Source organism: Salmo trutta, chromosome 11 (genome assembly GCF_901001165.1).
Source record: "Salmo trutta chromosome 11, fSalTru1.1, whole genome shotgun sequence".
In the NCBI taxonomy this organism is placed as follows: Eukaryota; Metazoa; Chordata; class Actinopteri; order Salmoniformes; family Salmonidae; genus Salmo; species Salmo trutta.
Genome location: NC_042967.1, coordinates 14,664,099 through 14,677,246, shown reverse-complemented (window position 1 = coordinate 14,677,246; position 13,148 = coordinate 14,664,099). Strand labels below are relative to the sequence as shown.

Here is a 13,148-nt window from a genome sequence, read left to right as displayed (position 1 = left end):
AATAACTGCCGGTGTCACGGTAATTGACCGTTAATTAACATAAACACATTTAGCATCTCCTGTCTTCCACACAGCCTACAAGCCACTGATCGAGACCTTTGGAACATCTAGATTTTATAAAGTCTAATAAATCCATGTAATATAGCCTACACCATCACAATAAATCCATTATTTATTTTAGACAGATCTAAAGAAATATGATATGAAGAAAATGTTGTCTATTTCAGAAGAACAAAATAGCATACTCTTGAGTTTTCCTTATGTTAGGCCCTGATCTGGCTATGCCAAATAGCTGTGGGCTACACTAATTCACTTAGCAGACAACATTTGCTTCGAATACGGTGGCATTATTTTATAGTATGAAGAATACAATTGAACATAGCTGAATAAAACAAAAAGGATATTTTCTCCATGCGATTTGAGGGAGTGCGCACATGCGGCTATTCTGTGATGAGCTGTTAACAAAGAAACAGGTACTCCTACATGCTTAATTTAGAGTTATTTATGTCATATGTGATACAAAGGTTGGGATATATGTTTAGATTTTCAAAACATTCTAAGGCTGCATGATGCGACTAACGATGATTTGAAAAAAGTCACATTAAAGGCATGAGCTCTGCTTTGTTTTTTGCGCAGGCTGTACATACTTCATCAGTCTCTCATTCACAATTTGACAAGCACTTGATAATGCCTCGAATTTTCCGGCTGCATCCCGTTTGTGTGGCCGTAATGCCCCTAAAAAATCCATGCCTTTTACCGCCAGTGGCCTTTGTGCACTTGTGCTGAATATAATAATTATAATTCCCTCCTCCCAGCTGCGTGCCGAAGCACCTCTCACTCACATGGCTCTCCGTCACGTGATTGGGTCTTTCTCACAGGCTACAAGTGAAGACTGATACATCTTGGACGCAACTGCGTGTGCTCTTATCCAATTGCAAGGTGCATATTGAAGATATTGGGAGATCTGTCCAAATTTACTTTTTGTCAGCCAACACGATGAGTAGGCCTAAAGATCAGCAAAAGCACTAGCCTATTTCAATCTACTATCCCCCATAGTACACAAGTTGACCTATTCTATTCTGTGCGAGAAATAAATATTCTAAACATAGTCTGGGACAGTTGTAGGATACGATAGATCCCAAATTAATACAACCACTAGCATAAAAAAAACTGTTCTAAGCAATGAGCCTGATGCAATAGATGATAACGTTTATCTTAAAAAGTTGATAAACTATTAAACTATTTCTTCACATTATAAGCACAGCAACGCACACATGGCAGTAGGCTGTAAGCGCAAATGTTCCATGAGCAGGAAAACGCCATTCTCAAAAGTGACCACAAATGCAATTATGCACGTAATGCTTTTATTATAAAGGTGCATTTTTATGGTGAAAAGTGGATTAATGAGCTTCATTTGCATTGATGTCGGAGTGATTAGAGGAACAATAGAGTGCTGAGTACCAGGCAGTTAACAAGTTTGGTAGGCTACTAATGACCATCAGCAGCATCAGAGCTTGGAGAAGCATAATTACCATGACTAAACGGTCACATGGAATTTGACAGCCGTCATGACTCGTGATCGCCGGTGTGGCGGTAAAACGGTCACCGTAACAGCCCTATTTCCACCACATTTTACTTGCATTCTTATACTGTAAATTCCTACATGGGCATCTAATATTCAAGTACTGAGGAGCTCAACAGATTACCAAGGCATCTTTAAAGGTCAACAAAGAGCAATGTTCATGTGTGGCAGATAGACAGTGATCGATTTGGGCTCCGGTCCAAGGCACTGCATCTCAGTTCTAGAGGCGTCACTACAGACTCTGGTTCGATTCCAGGCTGTATCATAACCAGGTGTGATAGGGAGTCCCATAGGGCGGCGCACAATTGGCCAAGCGTCGTTAGGGTTTGGCCGGGGTAGGCCGCCATTGTAAATAAGAATTTGTTCTTAACTGACTTGCCTAGTTAAATAAAGCTTAAATAAAATAAAAATGGTGATGCTTACTGTTGCACTTTGCCAAGCAGATTAAGCTGCAGTAGAATGTGGTGACCCGTTTGGCTGCATTTCAACATTGATAGATTATTCCTGCCAACGCTATTTCCTGGTTGGCTCTCACTATTCTGTATATGTGGGATATATTACATTGAGTGTGTCTGAGTATCTGTATGCAAGTGTGTGTGAGCAGGAGTAGCTGTGAGAGTATATGGGTCTGAGTGTGTGTGTGTGACTTTTTCACATTTTGTTGAGTTACAATGATTCAAATGGATTTGTCATTTTTTGTCAACGATCTACACAAAATACTTGAATGTCAAAGTGGAAGAAAAATTCTAACATTTTATGTTATTAATGGAAAATAAAACAGTAATATATTTTGATTAGATAAGTATTCAACCCCCTGAATCACCTTTGGCAGCTATTACAGCTGTGAGTCTTTCTGGGTAAGTCTCTAAGAGCTTTGCACACCTGGATCGTACAATATTTCCCTATTATTCTTTTTAAAATTCTTCAAGCTCTGTCAAGTTGGTTCTTAATCATTGCTAGACAGCCATTTTCAAGTCTTGCCATAGATTTTCAAGCCCATTGAAGTCAAAACTGTAACTAGGCCACTCAAGAACATTCAATGTTGTCTTAGTAAACTCCAGTGTATAGTTGGCCTTGCGTTTAGGTTGTTGTCCTGCTGAAAGGTGTATTTGTCTCTCAGTGGCAGTTGGAAAGCAGACTGAATCAGGTTTTCCTCTTGAACTTTGCCTGTGCTTAGCTCTATCCCTTTTCTTTTTATCAAAACAAATTCCCTTTCCGATGACAAGCATACCCACAACATGCAGCCACCACTATGCTTGAAAGTATGAAGAGTGGTACTCAGTAATGTGCTGTGTTGGATTTTCTCCAAACATAATGCTTTGAATTCAGGACAAAAAGTACATTTCTTTGCCACATTTTTTGCAATATTACTTTAGTGCCTTATTGCAAACAGAATACATGTTTTGGAATATTTTTTATTCTGTACATGCTTCCTTCTTTTCACTCTGTCATTTAGGTTAGTGTTGTGGAGTAACAACAATGTTGATCCATCCTCAGTTTTCTCCTATCACAGCTATTTAACTGGTTGAAATCTCTGAGCGGTTTCCTTCCTCTCCGTCAACTGAGTTAGGAAGGACACCTGTATCTTTGTAGTGACTGGGTGTATTGATACACCATCCAAAGTACCAATCTACCAATTGGTGCCCTTTTTTGCGAGGCATTGAAAAACCTTCCTGGTTTTTGAATACTTATTGAGTCAAGACATTTCAGCTTTTCATTTTTAATTAATTTGTAAAAATGTCTAAAAACACAATTCCACTTTGACATTATGGGGTATTGTGTGTAGATCAGTGACACAAAATCTCCATTGAATCCATTTTAAATTCAGGTTGTAACACAACAAAATGTGAAAAAGTCAAGAGGTATGAATACCTTCTGAAGGCACTGAATACATGAGCTTGTGTATCTGAGGGTTAGTGTGTGTGTTACCTGGTAGTCATAGCCAGTGCTGAAGAGCACATTGTTGGCAGTAGGGTGCCACTCGATGAGGCCCACCCTGCGGCTGTGACCCTGCAGCTCCTTCCACGGCACCGTCAGGTTCTTCAGCACACCATGGGGAGGGATGTCCCACACCTTCACCTGTAAGAGCAACACACACACACACACACACACACACACACACACACACACACACACACACACACACACACACACACACACACACACACACACACACACACACACACACACACAGACAATAGACACAGATACACATGCACACACAAGGACACACATAAAAAGTTACATACACACAATTCAAAGCTAACCATTGGCTAGAACCAACTCACATAGCCAAACTGAAAGGTGAGGAATTTGAGACTGACCAGCGGCTAATTCATAACACACCAAGAAGAGTTGTAACTCTCAAACATGTTACAGGTGGTAGTACAGGTCAGGACTCCAGACAGCTATTACCTAGGCCCTCCAGTTATCTTTGACTGTTTAATAGATGTTGCTCTAACCCCAGTATGAAATGAATGGAAAAGTGATTTTATGTGTGTGTGTGTGTGTGTGTGTGTGTACACTACTGACCGTGGAGTCCTCTGAGCAGGATGCTATACAGAAGTCGTTGAAGGGGTTCCATTTGATGTCCAGTACGTTACCTCTGTGGCCTGACACTTTGGGGTGAAGGGGGTCCACCTTCCCTGTCTGAATAACACAGACAGACAGACAGACAGACAGACAGACAGACAGACAGACAGACAGACAGACAGACAGACAGACAGACAGACAGACAGACAGACAGACAGACAGACAGACAGCGAGGGGCAATAGAGCATTACATCAGGCCTCACACTCCTGCCCTGAAATCAGTGTGTGTTTGCAAGATTCCTAGGAGCCATGGGGTCAGGAGAAGGTGGAGCTAGAATCTGAGGTTTGATATTATTCATCATAACATCAGGTAGAAATGTGTAGGCTGGATACAGACTATATATAAAAAGATAAGGACTAATATTGAAGGTAAACAGGGGAAATCGCAAGATAAAATGTATATTCTTTACTCAAAGAAACCGATCAACAAATATCCAGTATTCAAAGTCAGGGACAGAATTTGTCCAGGTAAACATGACGTAATCGGCAGACCAGCCAAGAAAGAACCAAGTCTGACTCCTCTTTACAAGTCAGGACAGGCAGCCTACCTCAGCATACTGAATGACAACCTCACTACAGAGCTAACCAGCAAGTCTATGCAAGGCGGCATAGCAAGCCCTTCACCTGCCTGAAGACAATTGAGCAACAGGCAATGACAGTAAGGAATAGTTCACGAATAATTAACTTCAATACCCTATCTGGCTAACATGATGGCAAAGGTGGTACATAAAGAAGTTATTTAAGAAAGAGTGTAAAAACAGTTTTAAAAGCCAACCTTATTGATATGTTTTATTCTTTAGATGTCTGTCAACTCAGGAACTTCCTGAATAGATCTAGACATAATGTATCAAGATCAGCAACTTATGACAGAGGTGAGCATGTTGAGCAATGCTGGGGCGTGTTCACTATTCACCATTGTTTTTAACACAACATGTCTCTATTACACAATCCTTTGGTATCAATCTGATTTGCATCAGACAATTCAAGAAGTTTAAGAATGCAGTAATCCAGGCCTGTCTTAGTCAGACTTACAGTAACTCAGTCTTATTCAGGCTCCCCTTACTAATGAGTCTGAAAAGAACCACTCACAGATGTGTTGTGACAGATGACTGACAACACACACACACACACACACACACACACACACACACACACACACACACACACACACACACACACACACACACACACACACACACACACGCACACACGCACACACGCACACACACACTGCATGACATCATTGGTGTCCAGGAGGAGCATGGTGTGTGTGTGTGTGTGTGTGTGTGTGTGTGTGTGTGTGTAGGTAAGGTGTGTGTGTGTGTAGGTAAGGTGTGTTTGTGATAGGGGGGTGAGCCCTGAAACTAAATGAATGACTCAGTCTAAGAACATGCTATCAGAGAGAGAGATGGGTCATAGATGTATTAGATTATAGGGACCGAACGGTGTGTGTGCGTGCCTGTGTGTGTGTCGGGTTGGGGAAAAGTGGGGACAAGCCATAGTTTCAAGTCCTTGCGACGGGTGGAGGGGGACATAGGTGAGTTATGTCATTCCTGAGTCCCCATGTAACTCCTGTCTGAGCCAAGAAGAGGAGTGTGATAAATTCAGAGAGACCCCTTCAAGAAGAAAGCGGGAAAAAAGAAGGGAAAAGACAGGAAAAAAGGAAGAGGGAAAAGAGGGAGCGGTGGATCGAGAGCCTTTCTGATGAATCACTGCAAGGTCCTTGATAAATGAAAGCCTGTAAATTCAGCTGATGTTCAGGTGAAGAGGTCTGGAGGTGCTATAGCCGTACAGGGAGTTGAAAGAGAAAGCCAAGTTCAGTGGAGAGATCAACACAATGCCTCCACTGATAAGAGGCTATATATAATAAGGACATCTTTATATACATCATTTATGAGTCAGATTGATTATTGGTATCTAGACAGCAAAGGGAAGGAGGGAGAAAGAGTTTGTGGAGGGGTAACAAAATAAAGATGACAGGCGTTTTAGGAGGGAAAGTTATGGGTTAGACGGTTTAACTTTCCCTGCATTTTCTTTCTGTCTTTTTTTTCCGGTCTTTGGCTCGGGCGCTGTTTGAAGTGAACCCCCCCCCCCAAAACATCAGCCTTAGCAACAGACTACAGAGGGCTTGGAGGGATACCTCAAAATGAAAAGTCAAAGCTAAAAACAGACATTTTAGGTAATATAACGCAGCAGGGCATCTCATACAATATGTCCAGAATCTATCAAATGTAAAGACCCTCAAATACTCACTAATTCACCAACAATGACATCACCCCGTAGTTAGACGTTACCCCTAACGACTGACACAGGGTCATACATTCTGATCCCAGACCTGTGGTTAAGAAAAACTTCTACCTCGACAAGAGAGAGAGATTTCACATCTATTTCTCAAAAAAAAAGCAAAGGTGGGCGGAGACTCACGTGATGGACAGAGAGGACCAGGAAGGCTCCACCCCCGGCGCACTCTGTGATGACGGCAATGAAACGCGGGTTGACGGCGCAGAAGTGGTTGTCGTGGACGCTCCGCGTGATGGGCACGCCATCGTAGCAGTTCTCCTTGGTGGCGGCCTTACCAAACACGTGGCGGAACTTGGAGCTGCGATACTGAGGACGCCATGTCATCTAGGATGGAGAGAGCAAGAGAGCGAGAGAAAATGGAGAATCCTGTTTTTTGGATCAACATCATACATTACTACACAAACACATTAGGCAGAGCGGGAGACAAGGCAGAGGAGGGGAGAAGTAGGGAGAGAGAGATGGAGGAGGGGAGAAGGAGGGAGAGGGAGGAGAGGAGGAGAGAGAGGAAGAAGGGTCAATGAAGGAGAATTGCCTGTTCATCAAAGTTAATTTAATGGTGCCTTTAACAAGGTTGTTGATTGTTGGCCACGCGTACAACAAAACACAGATACAGAACTAGATATATGCCTTAAAGAGACAGCACTTCAGCCCAATCTTACCAGAGTGTGAGAGATCCATCTATGTCAACCAGACATTAAAAAAAACATCTCTGAAAAGCAGGCCACCACATAACAGTTATTAGAATCAAAATGGCAAGCTGCCCACTTCAATTGACATTCTGCATGGCGACAGGATAGATGGACCTATTGTAAAGCTGCACCCTAACACTATCAACCACCACGGGGGATTGGAACCGTTTAGTAAAGTGAAGAGCAAGATAATCACTATTAGACCTCCCCCCAAACCGTAAGCCTCATGTTAGTCCATCCGCCTCTCTTCAGCCTGCACTTCAGGATCCTATCCATTAGGGAAAACGTTTAAAACATTTTCAACGGGAAGCTAAAAAGAGTGTTTCTTGATGGACCAGGTAGTCCCTCCCTGTTTCAGTCTGTTTTAGTGCCTGTTAAAGCCAACCCATCACTCCAGCTAGTGGATAAGTCATCTGTGTGAATGCTAGGCTAAGTGCCTGTGTGGAAGAACATCTGGACCCAGCCTGGCTAGCCAACATGTCTGTCTGCCTGCATGTCTATTACTGCTGCATGGTCATTATTTATGAATTAGAGGAGAGGCTGGTGGACCTGAGGTTACAGTACAGTAACAGTACAGGACCAAAACAGTGAGCAGGATGAAGTTGCCCCTATAGACGCTGATCTTATGTCAGTGTTTCCCTCAAATGGTCAAGGTATGATGAGAGTAAACCGAAAGGTCGCTGGTTCGAAACCCGTGCTGACTAGGCGAGAAATCTGCCGGCGTGGCCGTGAGCAAGGCACTTAACCCTAATTGCTCTGAATAAGAGCATCTGCTAAATTACTAAAATGTAAATAGGAGTAGTATGTTGTGGCTCCTCAAACACTGGTCTAAGGTCAGTTTAGCATTTTTATTTCCAATGGTTAAAGTTAATTAAAGGTTTGCTGAGGGTAAACTGATCCTAGATCTGTGCCTAAAGGCACCCGCTATCTGGAGCCCAAAGGATATGGGCTGTTGTGTCACCTGGAAATGACCTATGGCTCAATGACATCATCCCTCTCTGTGTTTGGATGGAAGTGAGTTTTTTCTGGCGATGCAGATGGTGTCAGTAAAAATATATAAGGCAACGAGGAAAACAGAGTGACGTCATTGTGGGGGGGGAAAGAGGTAAAAATAACACTGGGAGCCAGGCAGGCCAGTGGTTGGTTGGTGCGGGTGTGGCTTTAGTGGTGGTGGTTGGTTGGCCTCAACAGAAGCAGAGAAGGGGAGAGAGAGAGGGGTAAAGAGAGAGAGATGGGCAAGAGAGGGAAAGAAGGTGCGAGAAAAAGAAAGAAAGAAAGAAAGAAAGAAGGGAAAGAGAGGGGGAGAGAGAGAGAAAGAGAGAGGGGGGAAAGAGAGAGGGAAAGGCGAGAGAAGTAGGAACAGAAAGAGAGAGGAGACTCCGAGAGATAGAGAAAAAGAAAGCGAGAAACAGGGATTAAGATTTCCCATCCTTCAGCTCATCTCAGTCTCTGTTTACGCATGGCCCTATCGTCTTCTACCCCCGGGTGAGCGTTTAGAGCGCCCGAATGTTCATTCAGCGTTTAGAGCGCCCAAATGTTCTCTACCTGACGAGAGCTTCGTTAACCTTTTCAGGTGAGTGAATGAACCCAACCAGCCGTGGGACACAGATGGCTCACACTGATAATGCCATATCCTTGCAGCTGCACTACCAACAGCTAGCTTCCTAGATGAACTACACTAGTGGAAATAATGCATTGAGACTGCTGACAAATGTTTTTACCTCAAATGAACAAAAGCCAACACACAATCCCAAACAGTGAAATATCTCCATGCATGTCAAGACAGAAAGCAGGAATGTGTCTACCAGGTCCTATGTGTAGGCGTTCATATTTACACCAACACAACGGTCCTATTAGACTGGGCCTATCTTCTCTCAGCTCTTGCTCTGGGCAACATCTGTGTCCTCAAAAGAAAGAGAAAGCAACAGCCAACAGCCATATCCCATCCCTGTCAGTAGCAGTCAGAGACAGAAGCTCTCTGCTACCCCTCAGTAGGAGCCTGTTGGGTGTAGCTGATAGTGTCAGCCTACTGCCTGTCAGTTTTGATCCAGTGAGAACAGGCTTGATGGGCCCTGTTGGAATGGATGATGGCACGTTGATCATTGGTTGGCTCTGGGTGGTGTTCATAAGTGCACGCAATGGAAGAAAACAGAGTAAAAACAGGGAGCTGGACTTATCCAATAAAATCACAACTTGTTGTTTTCTGTTGCACAACGTTTCGCTACAGTATTCCCTTATGAACACGACCCAGCTCCAACAAGGCTCTCCCTTATGAACACGACCCAGCTCCAACAAGGCTCTCTCCATTGGTTCAGCCGTAGAGAGCCGAGTTGACATCGTTCTGCTCCAAGGCTCTCTATTTGAATGTGTGTCTTTCCCCGCTTCGAGTCATTAACCCAAATACATAGAACCTGATCATTATCTCTCAACCCTCTGCTTCTCTCCAAACCCACCTGCCTCTGTTCTTCTTCTACAGAGGGAACACAATGACCTGATCAACTTCGCAGTGAGGGGCTTGAAAATGTCAATCTCAAAAGCTGCGTTTGAAATGGCAGCCTATATGATTTATTCAACGAGGAAAAGCCCATTGAGACCCAGTCTCTTTTTCGAGGGAGACCTGGCCAAGAAGGCAGCAACAATCAATACATAACAGAGTTAAAACATACAACAATACAATTCAACAACATGATCCAGCCTAAAAAAGCATTTAAACTCCTCTGTAACAGAGTCTACCATCAGAATGTGTAATTAATTCAGTGGCACTAACATATCTAGATGAAGCATGGGTTGTAGACTATTCCATGCCTCTGGTGCACAAGATGAGAAGGCAGTCTTGCCTAATAAGAGTGCTTTACTATATACAGTATATAGGCCCTGGACAAAAGTAGTGCACTATAAAGGGAATACGGTGTCATTTCAGACACAAAGTGTGACAAGCCTCCAAGAGGAGAAAAAACCCCACCCTTTTCCCAGAAATCCAGCCTGTAGTCAGACTTCAAATGCAGAGTTAAGTAGTGAGAGAAAGTGACAGTTCCATGTTGTGCTTTAACAGCAGGTAGGTACACAGCTTGGCTGCATGGTGGGGGCCGTCTGAACAAGGAAATGATGACGACTACAGATGATTCTATTTTTAACCCTGTCATCTTGCTGATCAAAAGTCTTCCACTGCTCCAAAAATGTTAAATATGTCTGTATAGCACATTGTAAAGGCTGGATATCTCTTGCAGTATAACGGAGAGCAAGGTACATAAGATATAGAGCTAGCTCTATCAGTTGGACTGTAGAACATCTATTTTTGTCAACAGAGGGCTATAACCAATGACTCACAACTTCATATGGTAAAAGGGTGCTGTAAAAACCACTGTGAAACGCATCACAAAGACAAATGTAGAAGACCAATCTCAAGTTGCATTTTTCACGTCTTTCATATTTCAGTGGCTTTCAACCATCTGTTCTTTAATCCTGTGAGAGCTGGGTGCGTTAGCGTCTCACCCTAGTCAGCTTGGTGTGTTCAGGACTCTCCACAGCCCCATGAGCCCTGGTCAAAAGTAGTGCACTATATAGGGAATGGGGTGATATTTGGGACGCATCTCTAGCTTTCCACAGGACAACATGTCAAAGTTCAGAGCCAGGAGGAGGGCAAAGTTCACATGCATTGACACTAATCCGGACGCTTATAAGAAATCCTGCTATGCCCTCAGACAAACCATCAAACAGGCAAAGCGTCAATACAGGACAAATGTCTTTTATGCTAAATGTCTTTTATGCTCGCTTCAAGGCAAGCAACACTGAAGTATGCATGAGAGCACCAGCTGTTCCGGATGACTGTGTGATTACGCTTTCTATAGCCGATGTGAGCAAGACCTTTAAACAGGTCAACATTCACAAGGCTGCGGGGCCAGACGGATTACCAGTGCGTGTACCCAGAGCATGCACGGACCAACTGGGAAGTGTCTTCACTGACATTTTCAACCTCTCCCTGACCCGAGTCAGTAATACCTACATGTTTCAAGCAGACCATCATAGTCCCTGTCCCCAAGAATGTGAAGGTAACCTGCCTAAATGACTACCGCCTTGTAGCACTCACGTCGGTAGCCATGAAGTGCTTTGAAAGGTTGGTCAGGGCTCACATCAACACCATCATCCCGGAAACCCTAGATCCACTCCAATTCGCATACCGCACCAACAGATCCACAGATGACGCAATCTCAATCACACTCCTCTCTGCCCTTTCACACCTGGACAAAATTAACACCTATGTGAGAATGCTGTTCATTGACTACAGCTCAGCGTTCAACACTATAGTGCCCATAAAGCTCATCACTAAGCTTAAGATCCTGGGACTAAACACCTCCCTCTGCAACCCCTCCTGTTCACCCACGACTGCGTGGCCAAGCACGATTCCAACACCATCATTAAGTTTGCTGACGACACAACAGTGGTAGGCCTGATCACCGACAACGATGAGTCAGCCTATAGGGAGGATCAGAGACCTGGCAGTGTGGTGCCAGGACAACAACCTCTCCCTCAATGTGAGCAAGACAAAGGAGCTGATCATGGACTACAGGAAAAGGAGGGCTGAACAGGCTCCCATTAACATCGATGGGGCTGTAGTGGAGCGGGTCGAGAGTTTCAAGTTCCTTGGTGTCCACATCATCAACAAACTATCATGGTCCAAACACACCAAGACAGTCGTGACACCTTTTCCCCCTCAGAAGACTGAAAATATTTGGCATGGGTGCCCAGATCCTCAAAAAGTTCTACAGCTGCACCATCGAGAGCATCCTGACTGGTTGCATCACCGCCTGGTATGGCAACTGCTTGGCATCTGACCGTAAGGCTCTACAGAGGGTAGTGCGTACGGCCCAATACATCACTGGGGCCAAACTTCCTGCCATCCAGGACCTATTTACTAGGCGGTGTCAGAGGAAGGCACAAAAAATTGTCAAAGACTCCAGTCACCCAAGTCATAGACTGTTCTCTCTGCTACCACACGGCAAGTGGTACCGGAGCACCAAGTCTAGGTCCAAAAGGCTCCTTAACAGCTTCTACCCCCAAGCCATAAATCTGCTGAATAATTAATCAAATGGCCACCCAAAATATTTACATTGACCCCACCACACGTAGTTTTTACACTGCTGCTACTGGCTGTGTTTTATCTATGCATAGTCACTTTACCCCTACCCACATGTACAAATGACTTTGACTAACCTGTAGCCCCGCACATTGACTTGGTACCGGTACCCCCTGTATATAGCTTTGTTATTGTTATGTAATCTTATTGTTAGTTTTTATTTAAAAAAATGTATTTAGCAAATATTTTCTTAACTCTATTTCTTGAACTGCATTGTTTTTTTGTTTTTTTTTACCCCTTTGTTCTTCCCAATTTCGTGGTATCCAATTATTAGTAGTTACTGTCTTGTCTCATCGCTACAACTCCTGCACGGACTCGGGAGAGTCGAAGGTCGAGAGCCATGCGTCCTCCAAAACACAACCCAACCAAGCCACACTGCTTCTTAACACAGCACGCATCCAACCAGGAAGCCAGCCGCACCAATGTGTTGGAGGAAACACCGTACACCTAGCGACCTGGTCAGCCTGCACTGCACCCGGCCCACCACAGGAGTCGCTAACTACAACTCCCTCACAGCCAAACTACAACTCCCTCTGCCCCCTCACAAACCAAAATACAACTCCCTCCGCCACCCTCACAGCCTAACTACAACTCCCTCCGCCACCCTCACAGCCTAAATACAACTCCCTCCGCCACCCTCACAGCCTAACTACAACTCCCTCACAGCCAAACTACAACTCCCTCCGCCACCCTCACAGCCTAACTACAACTCCCTCACAGCCAAACTACAACTCCCTCACAGCCAAACTACAACTCCCTCACAGCCAAACTACAACTCCCTCTGCCCCCTCACAACCAAACTACAACTCCCTCACAGCCGAACTACAACTCCCTCCGCCACCCTCACAGC

The 13,148-nt window shown here is 44.3% G+C and overlaps 1 protein-coding gene across 3 annotated transcripts in view; it reads right to left on the bottom strand.

Annotated features, from left to right (window-relative positions):
- The window catches only part of LOC115202274 (coronin-2B), a 49,351-nt gene that overhangs the window by 8,076 nt on the left and 28,127 nt on the right, over positions 1-13,148 (bottom strand). For all 3 annotated transcript variants that reach the window (XM_029766311.1, XM_029766313.1, XM_029766312.1), the window contains exons 2-4: positions 6,599-6,799; positions 4,115-4,231; positions 3,512-3,661 (exon numbers count right to left, since the gene is read on the bottom strand). In XM_029766311.1, the coding sequence (XP_029622171.1) occupies positions 3,512-3,661; positions 4,115-4,231; positions 6,599-6,799 (468 nt within the window). The remainder of the gene's footprint in view (positions 1-3,511; positions 3,662-4,114; positions 4,232-6,598; positions 6,800-13,148) is intronic.